General features: G+C 44.8%; 2 protein-coding genes across 5 annotated transcripts in view; one reads left to right on the forward strand and one right to left on the reverse strand.

The window, feature by feature from the left end:
- The window catches only part of Zc2hc1c (zinc finger C2HC-type containing 1C), an 8,767-nt gene extending 2,942 nt beyond the window's left edge, over positions 1–5,825 (forward strand). For both annotated transcript variants that reach the window (XM_021202769.2, XM_029540890.1), the window contains one exon: positions 4,434–5,825. In XM_021202769.2, the coding sequence (XP_021058428.1) occupies positions 4,434–4,709 (276 nt within the window). In that variant the 3' untranslated portion in view covers positions 4,710–5,825. The remainder of the gene's footprint in view (positions 1–4,433) is intronic.
- Positions 5,826–7,681: 1,856 nt separating this feature from the next.
- The window catches only part of Nek9 (NIMA related kinase 9), a 42,803-nt gene continuing 31,488 nt past the window's right edge, over positions 7,682–18,996 (reverse strand). For 2 of the 3 annotated variants that reach the window (XM_029540687.1, XM_021201726.2), the window contains exons 18-22: positions 18,588–18,647; positions 16,532–16,746; positions 13,317–13,478; positions 11,463–11,669; positions 7,682–9,964 (exon numbers count right to left, since the gene is read on the reverse strand). In XM_029540687.1, coding sequence (XP_029396547.1) covers positions 9,842–9,964; positions 11,463–11,669; positions 13,317–13,478; positions 16,532–16,746; positions 18,588–18,647 — 767 coding nt within the window. In that variant the 3' untranslated portion in view covers positions 7,682–9,841. The remainder of the gene's footprint in view (positions 9,965–11,462; positions 11,670–13,316; positions 13,479–16,531; positions 16,747–18,587; positions 18,648–18,996) is intronic. The other variant, XM_029540686.1, reaches the window with a different exon arrangement.

Here is an 18,996-nt window from a genome sequence, read left to right on the forward strand (position 1 = left end):
AAAATGCGTATTTTCTTGATTTATTGGAATCCCTTGTGTTTCCAATCTGTTACTATTCTCAGCAGGCTCTTTCAAAATTATTTCCATTTTGATGTCCTTTCTTAGTAAATTCAAGAAACACATGTAAATTTGAATCCTCCCCCCACTAGTTTAGAGTATTAATACTATAGAGATAAAAGTACTTTTTTCCCCTATATCTCAAAAACATCTCTCACTTTAAAAAACCCAAGTGGAACCAGCTCAGGCTAAATTAGCCCATTTAATTAGTTATGGGCTAATTTAGAGCCACCTGGAGATGGTTGCCCCATAACCAACCTTCAAGGGGTGTGCCAGTTGGTTTGTAAAATAAGAGTTTCTCAACATTATTTTAGAATATATTAGAAAAACATGTTAAGCCTGTAATTTCTGTGGGGTCATGAATTTAGAGAAAAATATTAAAAACTAAGAAGGTCAGGGTTGGGAATAACCCATATTACACAACCTCAAAGGCCCAATGTAACTCTAATAGTCTGGGGGAAAAAGTAGAATCTATTTCTGTTTTCATTTCTTCCCAAAAGAAAAGTGTCCTCCTGGCTTCCTCTCCCTAACCCTTCTCTCTCCTCCCCTCCCTTCTCTCCCCTCTTCCCCTCCTTGATGGCTGGCCTGGAACTTACTAGGTAAGGTCTCAAACTCACAGAGATCCACCTGTCTCTGCTTTCCAAGTGCTGGGATTAGAGGCATGGGTCACCACACCCAGTTTCCAATTCTCCCTTCTCAGAACCTTACAGTTTAAATGTCCCCTTGCCAGAACCTTTTAAAAAGCACACTGGTATGACGGATGTTCGAGAGTAACTTATAATTACAGTGTTTTCTCTCAGTACAATTTGAGAGATCACCCCAGGAATGTCTCTCCCACGTTCAGAGATGATCTCCCTGGCTTCCAGCAAGAATGATGACAAGACAATGACAGGATGACCAGTTACTATTCTCTCCCCTTTGGTCGACCCAGTAATTCACTGGGGATTCCCTCTGGCCTCTCATAATAACTGACTTGGGGCCATTGTCGAAACTATTCAGTCCCTAAATAGAGTAGCAGTCAAGCTTCAGAACGCCCCCCCCCCCCCGGCTCTAAGCAGACCCATTTGAGGTCCTGAGCTGCACTGGGGACACAAGGCAGAAAGGACTTGGGCTGAGCTGCACTCCATCCTGGGAGTGTCTCAAGTCTCTCTCCAGAGATCTGTGCCTGTGAGAGCCAGTTCTCTTATTTATTCCCCCTTACAGCTCGTGAGATAAACTTGGGTCATTGGGCATAAGGTGACAGGCACGCTCATCCACAGAGCTATTTTGCTGGCTCTAGTTTTATTTTAAATAGTTTGTTTCACACATTTTAAAACCCAGGATGCACTAAATGATTTACAATGTAGTCTTACTTCATCCTTCTCAGTTCCTTACCTGCATCCGCAGCTGTGTGAGATGTCTTCTGGCATGCATTTCCACGTTTCTAAATAATATGCTCACTTCCTTGATCACCAACCTTCCATGTTCTCTGATGTCTGCTTGCAGGACCTCGTTCCCTTGCCTTCTCTGTTATTATTTTCCCTTCCACTCTAGCTGAGCACAGTTCTGAGTTTACAGGACAGAAGTTCTATATCTTCACTGATGAGCAAATTCTGCTCTTGCCTACATGTACTTGTTGTAAATTACTAATTTAGTTTTCATCTCATTCATTTTCCATGAATCTATACTTAAAAATTTCCCTAACCAACTAGATGTTAAGCATTTGTTAATGTTTTTTGTAAGTGTCCAGATTTCCTTTTTTAAAAAAAAATATTTATTTTATATATGTGAATACACTGTTGCTGTCTTTAGACAAACCAGAATAGGGCATTGGATCCCAATTCAGATAGTCGTGAGCCATCATGTAGTTGCTGGGAATTGAACTCAGGACCTTTGGAAGAGTCAGTCAGAAGTGCTCTAACCACTAAGCCATATCTCCAGCCCCTAGATACCTTTTAATAGTTTGAGATGTTTTTCTTTTCCTCCAAATTCTGGAAACTTCTCTTTCTCCTCTTGCTCCCTTGGCTTTGGAGTCCATTTGCCTTTCTTCTGTGTTGGATCCTGACTTTTTTCTTGTTTCCCTGTTTGTTTGGCTGGAAGCTTACCACGAGATATGCGTAGTCAGTATATTCTTATTCATGAAGTTAAAGAAATCACCTACATACATGCTTCCTATGTGAAGACTTGGCTGGGTATAGAAATCTTCCTATGTGAAGACTTGGCTGGGTATAGAAATCTCAGTGGGAAATGATCATTTCTAGAACTTTTCTTTTAAGACATTGCCTCATTCTGTAGCCCTGGCTAGCCTGGAACTCAGATATCAGCTTGCCTCTGCCTCCATGCCTGGCTCTTTATAAGACTGTTTTTGTTTTTGTTTTTTTTTTTAATTGTCAAAGAACACATTTCATTAAAGTTATAAAAGGAGAAATATTTCATGATTTCTCACTTTATTAGAACTTTAAGACATTATTTCTTTCAGCATCCAGTTTGCTGTTGAGAAATCACATGTTGTTTTGACTTCTGCTTCGCTTTATGAAACCAATTCTGTTTCCTTTCCAGACACTAACAGGGCCTTCTTTACTCTGCAGTTTTAACATTTTGCAGGCCTCATTTTGAAGTTTTGGTAAGCCACTTCAAGTTTCAAGACTTGTGATCTTTAATTCTACAAATGTTAATTATATTATTTCCTTAATAACTTCTTCTTGGGCTTTCTGTCCTCCTTGAAACATGTTTGCCCACATGTTGAGTTTCCAGACTCATTTTCTGATCATTTCTCCTTTCCATCTGGTCTTGTTTTCCCATTCTGAGAGGTTTTATTATTTTGCTTCTTTTTGAGTTTTGACTATCAGGCTTTTAATTTATAGTTGTTCTGTTTCTCTGGTTGTTCACTTTTCGTTTCTTTTCTTTCTTTCTTTTTTTGTTTTTTGTTTTTTGTTTTTTTTGAGACAGGGCTTCTCTGTGTAGCCTTGGCTATTCTGGAACTCACTCTGTAGACCAGGCTGGCCTCAAACTCAGAAATTTACCTGCCTCTGCCTCCCATTGTTCACTTTTCATAGTATATTCCTTTTATGGACAAAGTATTTTTTAAAACAATTTATTTTTATGTACATGGGGTTTTTGCCTGCATGTATGCTTTGCCTAAGGAGGCCAGGAGAAGGCATGAAGTCCCCTGAGACTGGAGTTACAGACTATTGTGAGCCACCACATGGGTGCTGGGAATCAAGCCTGGGTCCTCTACCAGAGCAGCCAGTGCTCTTAACTGCTGAGCCATTTCTATACCATGGTTACAATATTTGATATTATATTTTTCTATTAAAACTCCTTTTTTGTTTCCTGAGTTTTTGTTTTTGTACTTTGGGACCCTTTCTCTTTAGATAAGCTCTCACCAAGGATCTGACAACCCCTGCCTCTTCATTTGTTGTTCTTTGTTTTTGAATTTGATTTTGATTTGGACAGGGTTTCACTCTTTAGTCCTGGCTGGCTTTGAATTCACAGAGATCCTCCTGTCTCTGCCTCCTGAGTGCTGGGATCAAAGGCGTGCATTAGCACACCTTGCTATTCATTTGTATTTAAGCTTTAGTGGGTTTATTAGTAAAGGACTTCATACTGAAGTTATAAAGTAGTGAGCCCTGTAATTGTAGTCCCCTCAAGTCAGTGTTGGAAGGTTCATTTCTGGTTCACTGGGTGAGTCCAGAGAACTGTGGACCCTCCCATGATCCTCTTGTTACTAGTTACTTGTATTCTGGGAGCTGATCTTAGAAAGGAGCCTGACTTCTCCATGGTTGCTAGGCAGCTCAAGCTTCCCCACCACCAGCTCTGAGATGAACCCTGTTCCTTCTCCTGACTGGATTTTCCGAACTAAAACCCATCTCAGCGCTGGACAGCCATCTCGGTGGTTAAGAGTACTTGCTGCTTTTTCAGAGGACCTGAGTTCAGGTGGCTTACAACTACCTGTAAATCCAAGAGACACCCTCTCCAGTTATCCATTCACAGGCATTTACCTACACAGGATACACACACACACACACACACACACACACACACACACACCTGAAGTTAAAAAAAAGTATCTTTAAAAAATTATCTAGTTCAATTTCTTCAGAGAGAAGGCCTCTCTTCTCGTGGGAGGGTACTGGGGTGCTAGGCACCTGGATATACAGGGTAGAGAGGAGCCCTAAGTTCGGTGTGTTTTCATCCCCACACCTCCCTCCTCTCAGGGTTGCCTTGCCTCCAGGTAGGAGCCCTCCTTGCAGGCTCTTGGGCCGTGCTTCGCTCATCATGCTTACACCTTTTCATTGTTCTTTGGTCTTGAGGCCCTTTCCACGGGCTCTCATGCAGCCCCAGAAACAGGAATGATCCATGGCAACTGTGGGCTCAATGTGCCTTTTACACTACAGGCTGAACCTCCTCCTCCTCCTCCTCGGAAGAGCACCTGGAGACAGAAGCATGAGTCTTTTATCCGTACCCTCCGGCACGCACGACAGGTCCAGCAGGTAATCGCCAGAGGTGGCAATCCCGCAGACTTGCCTTCTATCCTGCCTGCAGACAACCCAGACTATGTTCAGTGTCCTCACTGCAGCCGCCACTTTGCTCCCAAGGTGGCTGAACGCCACATACCTAAGTGTAAGACCATCAAGAACCGTCCTCCGCCTCCAAGAAGGCACGACAGCTGAGCAGACAACGGCACAAACCAAACCTACTCAGACTGTGCTTCCCTTCAGCAGTAAACCAGACAGTAAGGGATGGGAAGCAGGGAGATAAACTTTTCCAGAGCTCAGGATCTGCCTGTGGGGCAAACCGACCCATGAAGGGAGCCCCAGCTTCTCACTGAATCAGAACCTTGGCGGAGTGTTTATGTTCTTGCCTGAAGAATTGGTAGATGAGGACCCTGGGTAGTGACACTGCATTAAAGCTCTCTTTTCCTGAGCCTGACCATGGTTTGTACTGGTGAAGTGCCCCTGTCAGCATCCCCTGGCCATGGCACAGGTCCAGGGATTCTGTTAGCCCTTCTCACTCTTGAAAGTTGGGATATAAAGAAGAGAGGGTGGGGTCAGCGTGTCACTGTCACACAGATGGTAACTCTTATAAAAGGCAGTATGACTGTGCAGTGAGGCGCTCGTGATGAAAGTATGTTCTTGGGCTCCCTGGGCCATGGTCCTGGCTGAAAGCCAACAAAAGTATGGAATGTTCCCTAACCAGTGTACCCTAACCCTTCCCTGTGGTGTACTGTATAATGAAATAGCTTTATGCACTTCACAGGGTAGGGATGGGTAGGAAACAACTTTATTTCTCTGTACTTGTTCTCTTTAAATGTGTTTCCTATGTTGAAGGAAGAAGTGGCTGGTACCCTTTCAAATATGGCTGTGTGGCTGTGTGCCTCGAGGCAGCAGAGCCTGTCCAAGCAAGCGTGAACAATGCTCACTGTTTTTCATGGCCCTGAGATCAGAACATGGTCGTGCTTCTATTTTAAACTCTGAAAGGGATCAGGCCTTCTTAACCGTGGGAAGAGTGCCTACTTCAAGTTAGGCCTTCAACTAATGGGTTTGGGGAGCTTAAGGAGGATAGCTGCTTAAGCTCCTAGGACCACTGGGTCTTTAACCTGACATGCCCTCTCCCCCAGGCAAGTTCACTGAGGAGTACACAAAGTTCTTTATTCTGTGTAGCAAATAAGCCAGGCTGAAGTCACAAGGTCGCATCCCCACAGATGTTCAGAGTTTAAAAAGATTTACGAGTGTTTTGACCACATGTATGTATGTGCACCATGTGCATGCCTGGTGCCTACAGAAGTCAGAAGGGTGTTGGAGCTCCTGAAACTGGAGCTGCAGATGGTTGTGGGTCGCCATGTGTGTGCTGAGGACCAGGTCAAGAGCAACAAGTAGTCTTAACCTCAGAGCCATCTCCCCAGCGCCCCACCCCCATTCAGAACATTCATAAATGTTAGGAAGCATTTCAAATTACCTTCTGACCCTGGGGTAGGAGCATGTCTTGGCAATCTGGAAGCTGTGGAAACACCGGGCAGCAACCTACACGGGGCGCAATGGAAGGAGTTCAAAATCTGCTGCTCTGTTCTTTCAGGAGGGAATGATGACAGACAGAACCAGACTCCCCTGCCTCATCTGCTGGGTCTCCTAGGCATATGGATTTGGGATCCATGATGATGTTATTAGGGTCATAGGTTAGAGCTCTCAAGAGGGAACAAGTGTGTGTAGGGCTTTCTACAGATGCAGCAGTTACTCATTTTTAAGGTACCAAGGGGAAGACAAGAAGCTCTGTTTTTTTTTTTTTTTTCGAGACAGGGTTTCTCTGTGTAGTAGCCCTGGCTGTCCTGGAGCTCACTTTGTAGATCAGGCTGGCCTCAAACTCAGAAATCTGCCTGCCTCTGCCTCCCGAGTGCTGGGATTAAAGGCGTGCGCCACCACGAAGCTCTGTCTTTGTATTCCCTGTGACCTTGATTTTGTCAGCCTTCTGAATTTAGCTAGCTCTGACTCTGGGGGAGGGAAGAGCCACGTTACAAGCTCAACTAGAGATCACACAGATGCTGCTTGTCACTGTCCATGTACTTTAAGCACATGTCATAAACATTGCACATTTTAAAGTTCAAATGCTCTGGGAAATAATCGCGGTGAAACTCCCGAGATAGCTCTTTTCATTTAGAAATGTGTGTAGACGTGTGGGGCTAAGACTTCCTAGTTCACACAGCACAGCGCCTCTTGTCAACATTTGCTTCCAGTCAGTTGACCATTCTTCACAACTACACAGATGGCAAGCAGAGCTGGGATGCAGATCTTCCTCCTCAAAGCCTATGACCCGTGAGGTTTAATGACCGGAGCATTTATGTCGGCAGTTAATCACAGAAGCAATAAATGACTTCTGCCTTTGAAGGGCATCTCAGAGTCCTGACTAGAGTCTTGACCCCGCCTCCTGCTCTCATGACTGGTACTTCCTTTGAGGCCTGGGGATCTCATATAAGTGACTTTCTCTAAAATACATATTTTTCCCCCTGGGCCGTTCCTCCCATCATAAATGTTTCTGAATAGATAACAAACCAGATGAAATTTGAGCATTAGGAGCCTTTTGCTTTAAACTTTCGTGCGATGTTCAGCCAAGAGCAACAGCTGTTGTGCCAAGGAGACCAAGTTCAACTCAGCTTTCTGGAGGAAGTTTTATAGACAAACTGGCACGATCACTTGGAAAAGTCTCCCTGTGAGGACCAAGGAGGGGTATAGCACTCTGATTCTCTCAATACTATGTATGCCCATGGTGTGTATGAGTGCAGGCATGCACATGCCAGCGTGTGAGACCACACACAGCTGTGTGGACTCTGTAGGTTGAACTCTGGTCACCTTGAGTGCCTAGCAAGCCACTCTGACCTGCTGATGATCCTTCCTTTAATGGCTTTTCCCCTTCTGTATTTCCTAAATTTTTACAAATTTCTGGGGAAAAATTTTTTTTCTGGCAAGAATGAGATTGGAAAACAGCAGAGGTTATTTCCGTGTAATGTCTCTTGTGTCATTTCTGTTTAAAGAACACTTTTAGTTATTTATTTATAGAAGACTCACAGAATTAGAGATTTCCCAAGGCCCAGAACTGTGTTCATCTCTGGTAACTGAGGTGGTAGACAGGCTTCCTGAAGCACAGTACTCGCTGAGAGTTTAAACGTTTATTTAAAACAGAAATGCCACACCACTCCATCCTCATCCTTTCCAGCATCAGGCTAACAATAAGCTGGCTCTTCAGCCAAGTGTTGGCACAGAGGATAAATGCAGGCTATACTGTAACTCAGAGCAACACTACCGGCAAGCCTCAAACACCTAGCACTGCAGAGAGGATAAACAGGACAGTTTACGAAGACTTAGCTACAGAAAACCGCTTGAAGACATTTCTGCTGTCTTGACTGTTACTCAACCCAGTGTATGGTTGTGACTTTTGAACTGGTTTTTGTTTGCATAGCTGTTTGGTAGGGAAAAAACATCTTATGGTTGTCCTAGGCACAATTCTGGAAAGTGCAAATTGTCTCTAAGGCACAGAACTTAGATTCTCAGCTAGATTAATAGCAAACCTAGACTTCCCAAAGGAACATACTAGAGAACCACCACCATGCTCTACTTGAGCATGGCTCCCAGGATTCCTGCCTGCCTCAGCATGCACGCACGCACGCATGCACCGTCACCCCACAGTCAGCAACATGCCCATACCCCTCAGCTCCAGAGCAGAGGCAATGCTCATACTGAACACCTTAAACCCTGCCTCTCAGGCCCGCTGAGATGGTAAGCGTAACCTTACATCAGGTTTGGGCTTTCCCCTATTCTAGGAATAAGCCTCGGTGCTGAAATCAGTACCACCACAGGACAGAGCTGCCCATCCTCAAGGTGGGACTTCCTCACAGCGCCAGCCTCTATACCACTAGCTTAAGGAAATGGCAACATTTCTCCTGCATAGGTAGGTCTTCCTACAATATTAAAAGAGATAGCAAACCTTTTTTTTTTTTTTTTTTTTTTTTTTGGCTTGGTTAAATGAAACTTAATTTAGCTGTGTGCAGCACAGAGGATGTGGCACTTATCAAAGGAGCTGCTGTGGCCTCAAACACAAGCAATCCATTAGACTTGGTGGAAACACAAGGCTCACATTTAAGGGAAACTATCAACTGCCGGCCTAGAAGGTTTCTCTTCTAGGACATACATTGTCTTTGGAGAAGGCAGCTTGCTCCTCTCAACAAGAACACAGACATGAGCTTGAAGCCAATTCCCTCCTACTTGGCAGGTTCTACCTGTCAAGCTTTTGTGACCCCAAGGATTTGGTGCTGGCTTTGGGTTACTCAAGTATAAAAGATGATACTGATTTACTAGGTATGACATGGCTCCAAAACACACCAAAGGAAAAAATACTGATTAGACATAGACAGGGAGTGCCCGGGGCTGCTCATTCCAACCAGACCCCTACGGCCATGACACTAGAGGTACAGAGAAGCCTTCACAGGGGCAGGAGCCCTCACTGAGGTCCTCTCAGATAGCAAGGCAAGGCACCGAAGGAAGGGTTACCTCCCCCTTGACTTTCTCCCACAGCCTGACATACTCCCTGAGGAGGGTGTAGACATCTTGTGTCTTAGAGGGAGGCACTCCCACCCTGTACTGACTGTAGCCCGAGTCCAGCCATCATGATGAGGGCCTGCCCTTTTTCTGCTCCTCACTGAAGCTTCAAACCTCCATGGTGAAAGCAACCCGAGCTTTCTCATGAAGCACCCAGCTGCATGAAGTAACTGAACTTCCTGAAAATAAGCTCTAGACTGACACTACCACTAAGTTTTCTTGGACTCCAGGCTTCTGAGAGGACATGAATACTTTACACTCTCTGGAGGAGCCTGGGTAGCCCACTCCATTTTTATATTTTCCTTCATCCATCCAGATGTGCAATGCCTGGTGCTTAAATCCCAAGGCAGCTTCCAATCAATGATGAGAATGATAAACAGAGAATGAGCAGCTGCCAGTGAGTTAAGGTGAGTGCTGTGTCTCCTCTTCAAAGGTGGGTTGGGAGATGAGGTACAGAGCTGTTGTTGCTATGGCAACACTGATGACAAAGCCAGGGCCACAGAACCCTTCCATCTCCCACACAGTAAAATCACTCCTAGATCCTATCTAAAAGGCAATGCCACTCTCCAAATGCACAAGGAAAGTGCTTTAGAGCCTCCCTCTGACCTGCACTGTGTCTGCAAGTGAGCAAAGCCAGGAAAGCTGCTCTCTGCACTCAGTAAGTGTGCGGTGAAGTTCTTTGGGTCCCAGTTTCCTGAGGGCTATGAGGGCTCAGGAGACTAGAGGCTGGGTCGACAAGAGTCTGTTCCGAGGAGGCACCAGGAATCTGAGTCTAAGTCAGGCTTTGGATCCATTTCCATTTCTTCCTTTGCTGTCTGGGTTCCTCTGGAGTGCATCCCCACCTGTGCAGATAAAGCAGTTCCGCATTAGCAACAGTGCTACTGGCCACAGCATCAGACTGCTTTCAATACCATCTACTCTCTCAGAGTTTGCTGTCATAGTCTATGGAAGGCTCGGTGGCACTGCCTTGGAAACAGACTATCTTTACACTTAGGCAGTAGAGTAACAGCTGCTCTGGTTTGCCCAGCTCTACAGCATTTGGGGGATATAATATGAAAAGTGAAATGGCTGGGGGTCTTAGTGCACACAGCATGCAGGAGGCAGAAGCAGGAGGCAGAAGCAGGAGGATTGTCTCCATGAGTCTGAAGGAACCCTGGTCTGCATACTGAGTTCTAGATAAACCAGGACTACCAAGTGAGATACTGTCTCAAAATCAAAAATAAAAACCAACCAACCAACCAACCCATTCCACCAGTCCTTGATAGAACAGTCTTGGTGTGTGTGTGCTACAGCTGCCACTTCTGAAGTGTTTCTCAGACACTGTTTCTCCTAATCATTAAAACAACCTTACACAGTAGGTTGTACTCACAAAGTAAGAAGTCCAAACTCACATTAGGGATAAATGGCAAAGCCAAGGGATGACTCTTGCCTCCCTTCTAGCTGAGCTGAGCTGAAGTGATACCCAGAAGCATCCCATGCAGAATGGTTTTCCAAGCTACTTAACCGGAACCCAGTAAAGCACTAATTCTACTTTCTAGTTTTCAGAAAGAGCATGTATATGCTCATGCCACTGAGTGCAGGCAGAAGGACATCTGCTGGGAGGGAGGGAACTCTTTCCCACCACTGTGGGCTCTGGGGACTGAACTCAGACTGTCAGGTTTATGTGGCAAGTGCTTTTCTTAGCTGAGCCCCAACCTTAAACCATTTTTTTAGAATCTACTTTAAAATGGTTCATCAAAGGCTAGGGATGTAGTTCAGTATCAAGCATTTGCCTACCATGTATAAGATATTGGATTCAATCCCCACTATTGCACAAATATACAAATAAAATGATTAGAATAAGAATGTACTCAGGCAGTGGTGGCACACACCTTTAATTCCAGCACCCAGGAGGCAGAGGCAGGAGGATCTCTCAAGTTCAAGACCAGCCTGGTCTACTCAGAGAGTTCCAGGAAAGCCAGGAAACACAGAAAACCCTGTCTCAAAACAAAACAAAACAAAACATTCAACCAAAAAAAGAGAATAAAGGAATGCATACATACCTACCAAAAAGAGTAATTTGTTAATTATTACTGAGCCTATTTGGTAGGCATATGGGTGTGTTATAATGTTTAAACATTTTCACAATAAAAATAGAAAAGCCAAAGAATTAGTAACAACAACAACAAAAACAATGGAAGTTAGGTGTAAAAATGAAGTAGGTAGGTCCAAGGCTCCTGGAATCAAGTACAAAGTCCCATCATTGAGAGACAGGGAGTCACAAAGAGACTTTGCAGCTTGTTTCTGTGACCTTTCAAAGCAGATTTAGAATTCAATTACTCTTTTAATGGATGCTCTCACCTGCTGGCCTCCTTCCAATTTCTTGTTGAGCTTTTGTAGTTGGGTAAAAATCTGGAGGTTTTCTTGCTGGAGCTTCTGCTGTTCATCCAGACACTTTAACACCAGACCCTGCAACCTGTCAACCTCCACCTGCAGAGTACTGCAGGCACAAGCAGCAGAGGTCAAGGCTTTCCCGACACACGGCACTGCAGGATTCAGCCGAGGAGGCTAGGGACAAGAAGGAGATAATGCACAGGATCTGCCATGGCTCCCCAGTGCAAACAGCTTTTCGTTAACCAGCAAGATAATACAAAACTTCACAAAAAATAGGTGCAAATGAAGAAAAAGAAAAAAAAAAAAAAAGCCTGGATTCTAGTGGCACTTGGTACTAGCAGGACAAGGGACCTCCTAGTGCTTAGGGCTCATTAAGCTGCAGGATCATCTATTGGTAGGGTTTTACAAAACTCTCACTTTCATATGTCCTACTTTACAGTGCTGAAGTGAAGTTCTGGTCATAGTGAGTGAGGGCCATAAAATGTAGTTGGTCACACTGTGTCAGAGATTGGAGAAGAGTTTGTGAAGAACCCTGACAAGACTGTTTAAGAAGGCCAACCCAGGAGGGAAAGGCTGTCAGGTTTTAAGGGCTTTGTTGCCACTCTCCTGGGAAGGCTTTCAGTTATTCTAGTTGGGATTTTTATCCCATATACACTTTTTAAAAATAGCAGGTCAGAGTCAGGTGTGGGGCGCACACTTTCATTCTAGTACTTAGGAGGCAGAGGCCAATGGATCTCCGTGAGTTTGAGGCCAGTCTTGTGTACAAGTGAGTTCCAGGGAAGCCAGAGTCACACAGAGAAACCCTGCCTCAAAAGCAAAATAATAATAAATAAAAATAAGATAAATAGCAGGTTAGCAAATGATAGCTGGGGACTCATCCATTATGTATCACAGGCTGAACATCGCTAACCTGAAAAGCCGAAATGCTCCTAAGTCCAAAACTGTCTGAGCACTGACATGATGCCATGAGGGAAAATAGTACACCTAAGCTCATGAGATAGACATCCTGCAGTCCAGAACAGGTATATTAAAACATGACACAAAATAACCTCCAACCACAAAATAGCCTCTAAGCTATGTTTACATAGCATTATGTATATACAGATATTCCAAAATCCACCAAAATGTGAGATTTAAAAGACTTCTGGGTCCCAATCATTTGGATAAGAGATACTCAATTTTTATCTGTGATTGCTTTTGATAACAGAGTTGTAGTTGCAAAGGATTATACAACCCACAAAGTCATGTAATAATGTTGTGGCTTCTCTAGAACTGTGATGTCCTCTGGTTTAGAATCCATTTACAGTTTCATTTCTACCCAGGCTGGCTGTATATGTGCTCTTCACTCAGCAGACTCCAGGCATTGCTTCTTACATACAGCTCAGCTAACACTCATGGTGCCATTAAAACTGAGTTTGGAGCCTAGGAACATGGCTATCTGTGCAGAGTTTGCTTAGCATGTGGAGAACCCTGGGCTGGATCCCACACTGCATAACTGGGTGTGTGGCACATGCCTATACCATCATCTGGGAGATAGAGGCAGGAGTACCAGAAGTTAAAGGTCATCCTCCATCCTTGGCTGGGCTATAGAACCTGTTCCATTAAGAAAGAGGCCATCAGAACAAAAAGACCATTTGGAAATTCACGGTTCAGTTAGTACTCCCGAGGAAGAGAGAAAGAAATGATCCTCTGGTGTTGGAAGGCAGATTGGCAACTACCAGACAGTGCGGCACTGGCCCAGAAAGCGAGAGGCCACGATGAGGCCAGGAGAGCCTAAGCACACACAGCTACCAAGCTGAGGCTAAAGAGGCCCTCAGTTACCCAGGCTCTTACTGCAGGCTGGGGTTCCAGAGGAACTTCAGATGCGACCTTGAGTCCTTGCAGCTCTTCATAGGGCAGAGTGTCCTTCTCAGACTGTGAAAATGCCGCACTTAGGGGAGCGGGGCTGTCAGGCATGGGGATGAACTCTGCATTTTCCAGCTCCTAGGCATACAATAAAGAATCTCATCAGTTTGGCTGCAGCAAGTTCCTTTCTCCCACGTTCTTTGTAGCTTTCACTTTCGCTCTGCTGTGACAGCAGCGCCCTCTAGTGGGACAGAATGGTGGCTGACCACATATATTGCCTAACCTGGAACCAAACTTCAGGGATGCAAGCTCAAGTTTAGCAACAGTTATATCTGGTTCATTTCCCAACACAATTCTACACACACTAGCTGCTGGTCAGGAGGCTTGAAGGCAAGGCCCTGCCTGAGGCCTCCTGCCAGGCTGCTGGAGGCTGAGGCTGGAGGGGGCTGCCTCCTCTGCTCTCCATCCGCAGTGAAGCAGTTAAGTCCTGGTGGATGAAGAGCTTTAAATATGGAGAATACCACCACTACCCCTTTTTGTAAAAAATTTAAAATCCCACCATGTGTGGAGGCACAAGTCTTTAATCACAGCACTTAGGAGACAGGTTTGAGTTTGGAGCCGGCCTGATGTATACAGTGAGTTCCAGGCCAGCCAGCAGGGGATCCATAAACTGCACGCTTGCTGGCCACACACACATGCTAGTAACTGGGTCAAGAAGAATGTACCAAGAGGTGGGTTGAGGGCACCAGTAAAAACTAGCAATTTCCTCACTCTTGAGAAATAACCACAATTATAGTGGCACCTAGACGGTCTTCTCCACATTCTTCTATGCAATGTATTTTCTGAAAAAATAAGGTCTCACTGATAGAAACTATCTTTTCACATAAAATAATTTACTTTTTTAACTTTTTGTACCTTACCTTTAATAAACTGTATTTCTACTGTAAGGTATTTCAACTGCCCAATGTTTCACTTCTATGAACTTGATCTTTGCACAAGCACACTGTAAAAAATGCCTTCAGCTCCATTTAAACTTTTAGTGTATTTTATCTTTCAGGAAGCTTCTACAGTAGTACATCTCCTTATGACTTTGAATCTGTCTCTGCAGTGTTACCCTCCCTGTAGTGACGCCCCTCTCAATACCACAGACTAACAAAGGCTCAGTGCCAGGAATGGGTTACCTGCCTCAGGAGATGGCAAGTGAGGGCCCACAGACCCCCAAGCATTACAGGCTGTGGCCAGTATTCTTGGTTACCCTCTAGAACTTGATAGTAAAACCCTATGCTCATGTGAAGACAGAGACAGCAAGGTCTGCGAGTTCAATGCCAGCCTGACCTACACAGTGAGTTCTAGGACAGCCAGGGATAGAAAGTGAGACCTTGTATTTAAAACAAAACAAAAACCAAAACCACTCTATTGCTGAAGACATCACATGGCTGAGTCATAAAACAGAGAAACCAAGCTGGTACTCTCTTGGAAGTCTTATCACGACTGGCCAGCATTCATAGAGCTGAAAGTCACTACTATACACACCACCAGAAAGAAAATACGATTACCTAGGTGTGAGTCCTTCCAACTAGACAACTACTGGCCTGGCAGGACATGCTCATTGCTGCACAGAGGTATGGATATCACTGCAGTGAGTGACCACACATCTGGCATTGCTACCGGGGCCACAAACATAGGACAGGCAGGCCAGAGGCCCCAGGGAGCACCTACTACTACTACTTTGTTAATTGGGCACAGCACTGAACTTACTCCTATGGCTTGCTGCTATGCTCATAGATGGGCCTATCTTTTAACCTTCCCCAGCGGCGCCCTTTTGGCAGGGTATACACAGTGACTGGCAGAGACTTGTGCAACCGGTAATGGCTCAGAGGATGAGACTGAAGAGTCCTCAGCTCTAAAGAGTTCACGTGTACCATACCCTCTCCTCCCAAGGCTCAGGGTCACTGCTGAAGAGGAGGCAGGAAGACTATGGAGCCAGAGGCTCTAAATGACTATAAGAACACATGTTCCCCGGACACAGAAGGGCAGCTACATATTTAAGGTCACAGCAATTGTGACAGCATGTCTAAGACCTGTGCAAGCTCAAGGCAGACCAAATCCCAGCCCCGGTATGAAGAGCAGAGGTGGGGATGAAATCCCACTCTTAGCTAAAGACTTATTGGCAACTGCTAGCTGCTAGGAGAGGAAGAATCAGTCTTCTTAAAGGTATGGCTCCTAGTAGGTTAACCCTACTCCAGTGGAGGGACACATAGCCAAGAGTAGATGGGCAGCACAAGCTACTTGATGCCCTAAAAGGTGGTTGTGGGGAGGAGAAAAAGTTGGGTTCTTTGGGAGGAGGAGTGGATATGGGTAAGAGTTGGGGGAGAGAGAGATGAGTTAAATATAATCAAAGTAGAATACACAAAATTTTCAAAGAACTAATAAAAAATGAAAAAAAAATCTTTCAAGATAAGTTTTAAAAACAAACAAATAAAAAAGATATGCTATATGCATTTACATTTACTTTAATAAGGCATGAGGGCTGGAGAGATGGCTCAGCAGTTAAGAGCACTGACTGCTCTTCCAGAGGTCCTTAGTTCAATTTCCAGCATCCACATAGTGGCTCACAGCCATCTATAATGGGATCAGACGCCCTCTTCTGGTGTGTGTGAAGAGAGCAACAGTGCACTTATATATAATAAATAAATCTTTTTTTTTTTTAATTTATTTATTTATTATATGTAAGTACACTGTAGCTGTCTTCAGACACTCCAGAAGAGGGAGTCAGATCTTGTTACGGGTGGTTGTGAGCCACCATGTGGTTGCTGGGATTTGAACTCTGGACCTTTGGAAGAGCAGTCGGGTGCTCTTACCCACTGAGCCATCTCACCAGCCCCGATAAATAAATAAATCTTAAAAAAAAAAAAAAAAATGCAAGCACGAAGGAGTCGGGCTAACTGGTGGCCTGTGCCTTTAGTCCCAGCACTTGGGAAACAGAGACAAGTGGAACTCTGTGAGTTCTAAGCCTGCCAGGACTACAAACTGAGACCCTGTTTTAAAACCAACTACAGATGTCATCACAGGTGGGAAAGTGAAGTCTTGACTCTTGTCTCGATTAGTAGGGCACTCGAAACTGAGACCTTGGCAGCTCTCACTAGCTCCTGTTACAGGCTTATCTGAAGCATCTGTTCCGAGGGCATTACCTTCCGAAGCCAGCCAGGACAGGAGCTGCTAGCCCCACAGCTGTTTCCCACGGCCTCCGTGGGACTGATTAAACCTTCCATCCCACGGTCTGCTTCCATTGTTCCTCGGAAGCCTCCACTTGGATCTGGAGTTTCAGATTCCTGTTGACTGTCTTCTTCTTCACCCCCGCCACCACCGCCACCAATGCCGCCTCCTGGGCTGGAGCTCTGAACCACTGGTAGATGTGTAGCATAGGAAAGAAAGAGCTTCGTTAGGCCACAAAGAGATTTACCATCTGACACCTCATTCATTCCCACAGAAGGTCCTAGAATAGCACAAAGTAGAATGTTCAATCAAATATTTGAGACTAAACGGTTTTTACATAGCGTTTAAATTTGTAAAAATTATTTGAAAAAAAATTTTTTTAAAAAAATTTTATGTGTATGGGTGGTTTCGGCTGCCATGTATGTCTGGGTACCATGCACATGCATTGCACTTGGAGGCCAGAAGAAGGTGTCAGATCCTCTGCAACTGGAGTTACAGATGGTTGTCAGCAGCCATTTGAGTGCTAGGAACCAAACCCAGTTCTCTGTAAAAGCAACAGGCGCTCTTAACTGCTGACCTGTCCTTCCAGCTCCGCAGTATTTTTAAGTTATTATATTGATTTATTATGTGTATGGATGTGGGCATGTGTGTACACACTGTACTGTAAAGGTTAATTCTCTTTTTCTATCACCTGAGTCCCAGGACTGAACTTAGATTGTCATGATGGCAGTATAAGCCTTTCATCATGAGCCATCTTATAGGCCTACCTCCCCCCCACTGCTTATTTTGGAGACAAAATTTCTCTGTGTAGCCTTAGCTGTCCTGGAACTTGCTCGGAAGATCCTGCTGGCCTCTGGAACTCAGAAATCTACCTGCCTCCACCTCCCAAGTGTTGGGATAAAGGTGTGTTCCACCAACACCAGGCTTACAATTTTTTTTTTTTTTTTTTTTTTTTTTTTTTTTTTTGAGACAGGGTTTATTTGTGTTTCCCTTGCTGTCCTGGAACTCACTTTGTAGACCAGGCTGGCCTCGAACTCAGAATTCCGACTACCTCTGCCTCCCAAGTGCTGGAATTAAAGGCGTGTGCCNTTTTTTTTTGGTTTTTTGAGACAGGGTTTCTCTGTGTAGCCCTGGCTGTCCTGGAACTCACTTTGTAGACCAGGCTGGCCTCGAACTCAGAATTCCGACTACCTCTGCCTCCCAAGTGCTGGAATTAAAGGCGTGTGCCACCACGCCTGGCTCCGGCTTACAAATTTTAATTCTTGAGACAGGAAGGGTCCTCATGCCACCCAGGCTGGCCTTGAACCTCTGACCTTACTACTGCACTTACTTCTACTTCTTAGTGCTAGAATAATAAGCATGTGCCACCATGACAGGCTTACATAAAGGTATGTGTTACCAGAATTCATGTCCATTTTCTAAATCTTAGTGCATCTCTGGCAGGTAAATACACTGAAGTGTGTCCTCCACTAGTATTTGTCTTATGTAAAAAGTTGTTCAGCAATGAGCCAAGCACCCCTTACGTTTCCCCATAATAAGAAGATGGATTCTGAAATATTGGCACATCCATGACTTCTCACAGGTGGAAAGCTACCAGAGGGTGTAGGCTGATTTTCCTAAGTTGAAAGCTAGTAACTGACTTTTCCTTCAGAGGGCCTACTTTGAAGGTAAATTTTGTCTGGTTTTTGAAGACAGGGTCTTACTATATAGCTCTGGCTGGCCTAGTAATTACAGATACACCATCTGACCTCAAACTCACAGCAAACCACTTGCTTCTGCCTCCCAAGTGCTATAGAAAGACTAGATTGCCTGGAATACCATGCAAGCACAGGCTCATGGGATGGTAAGGAATACAAATGTCCCTTACAATGTGGAACAAGTCTCTTAACTGCTTCCATATGTGATGCAGGCAAGAAGATGAAGTCACCCGATGATAAAGCCAAAGCCTCAACACTCACCACAATACAACCTCCCCTTAACCACAATTCCTCAGCCCAAGGCCAAGCTGGGACCTGGGACACCACTGCTTACCAGTTCCGATGGACAGGCCACTGCTATTGGAACGGATGGTCTTGGAATTCAACACTTTCTCTGAGGAAAAATATGCAGTAGGTAAGCACTTTGTACAGACACTGGGAGGAAGGGTGAAGGAGATAGGTCAGGGAAGAAACTGTCACTGCTGTACCTGACCCCCAGTAACCCAGAACTCACTATTCACAAGTAAGTCTCAATAGTGAAACACTATTGAGCTACTGTGCCCAATGCTGCACTGGGAATTCTCTATCTCTGTGCTCCCAGAAGCACCACAGAAGCTGTACAAGGTAACAATACCTACACCTGACCCCAGAGGTCCTGATTAAACTAGTCGAGGGCGGTGCAGGACTAAGAATTATAAAAGCCATGCTTTTATCATGCATTTCAAAGTACTCTGTATGCAAAA

Source organism: Mus pahari, chromosome 7, assembly GCF_900095145.1.
Source record: "Mus pahari chromosome 7, PAHARI_EIJ_v1.1, whole genome shotgun sequence".
Taxonomy (NCBI): domain Eukaryota; kingdom Metazoa; phylum Chordata; class Mammalia; order Rodentia; family Muridae; genus Mus; species Mus pahari.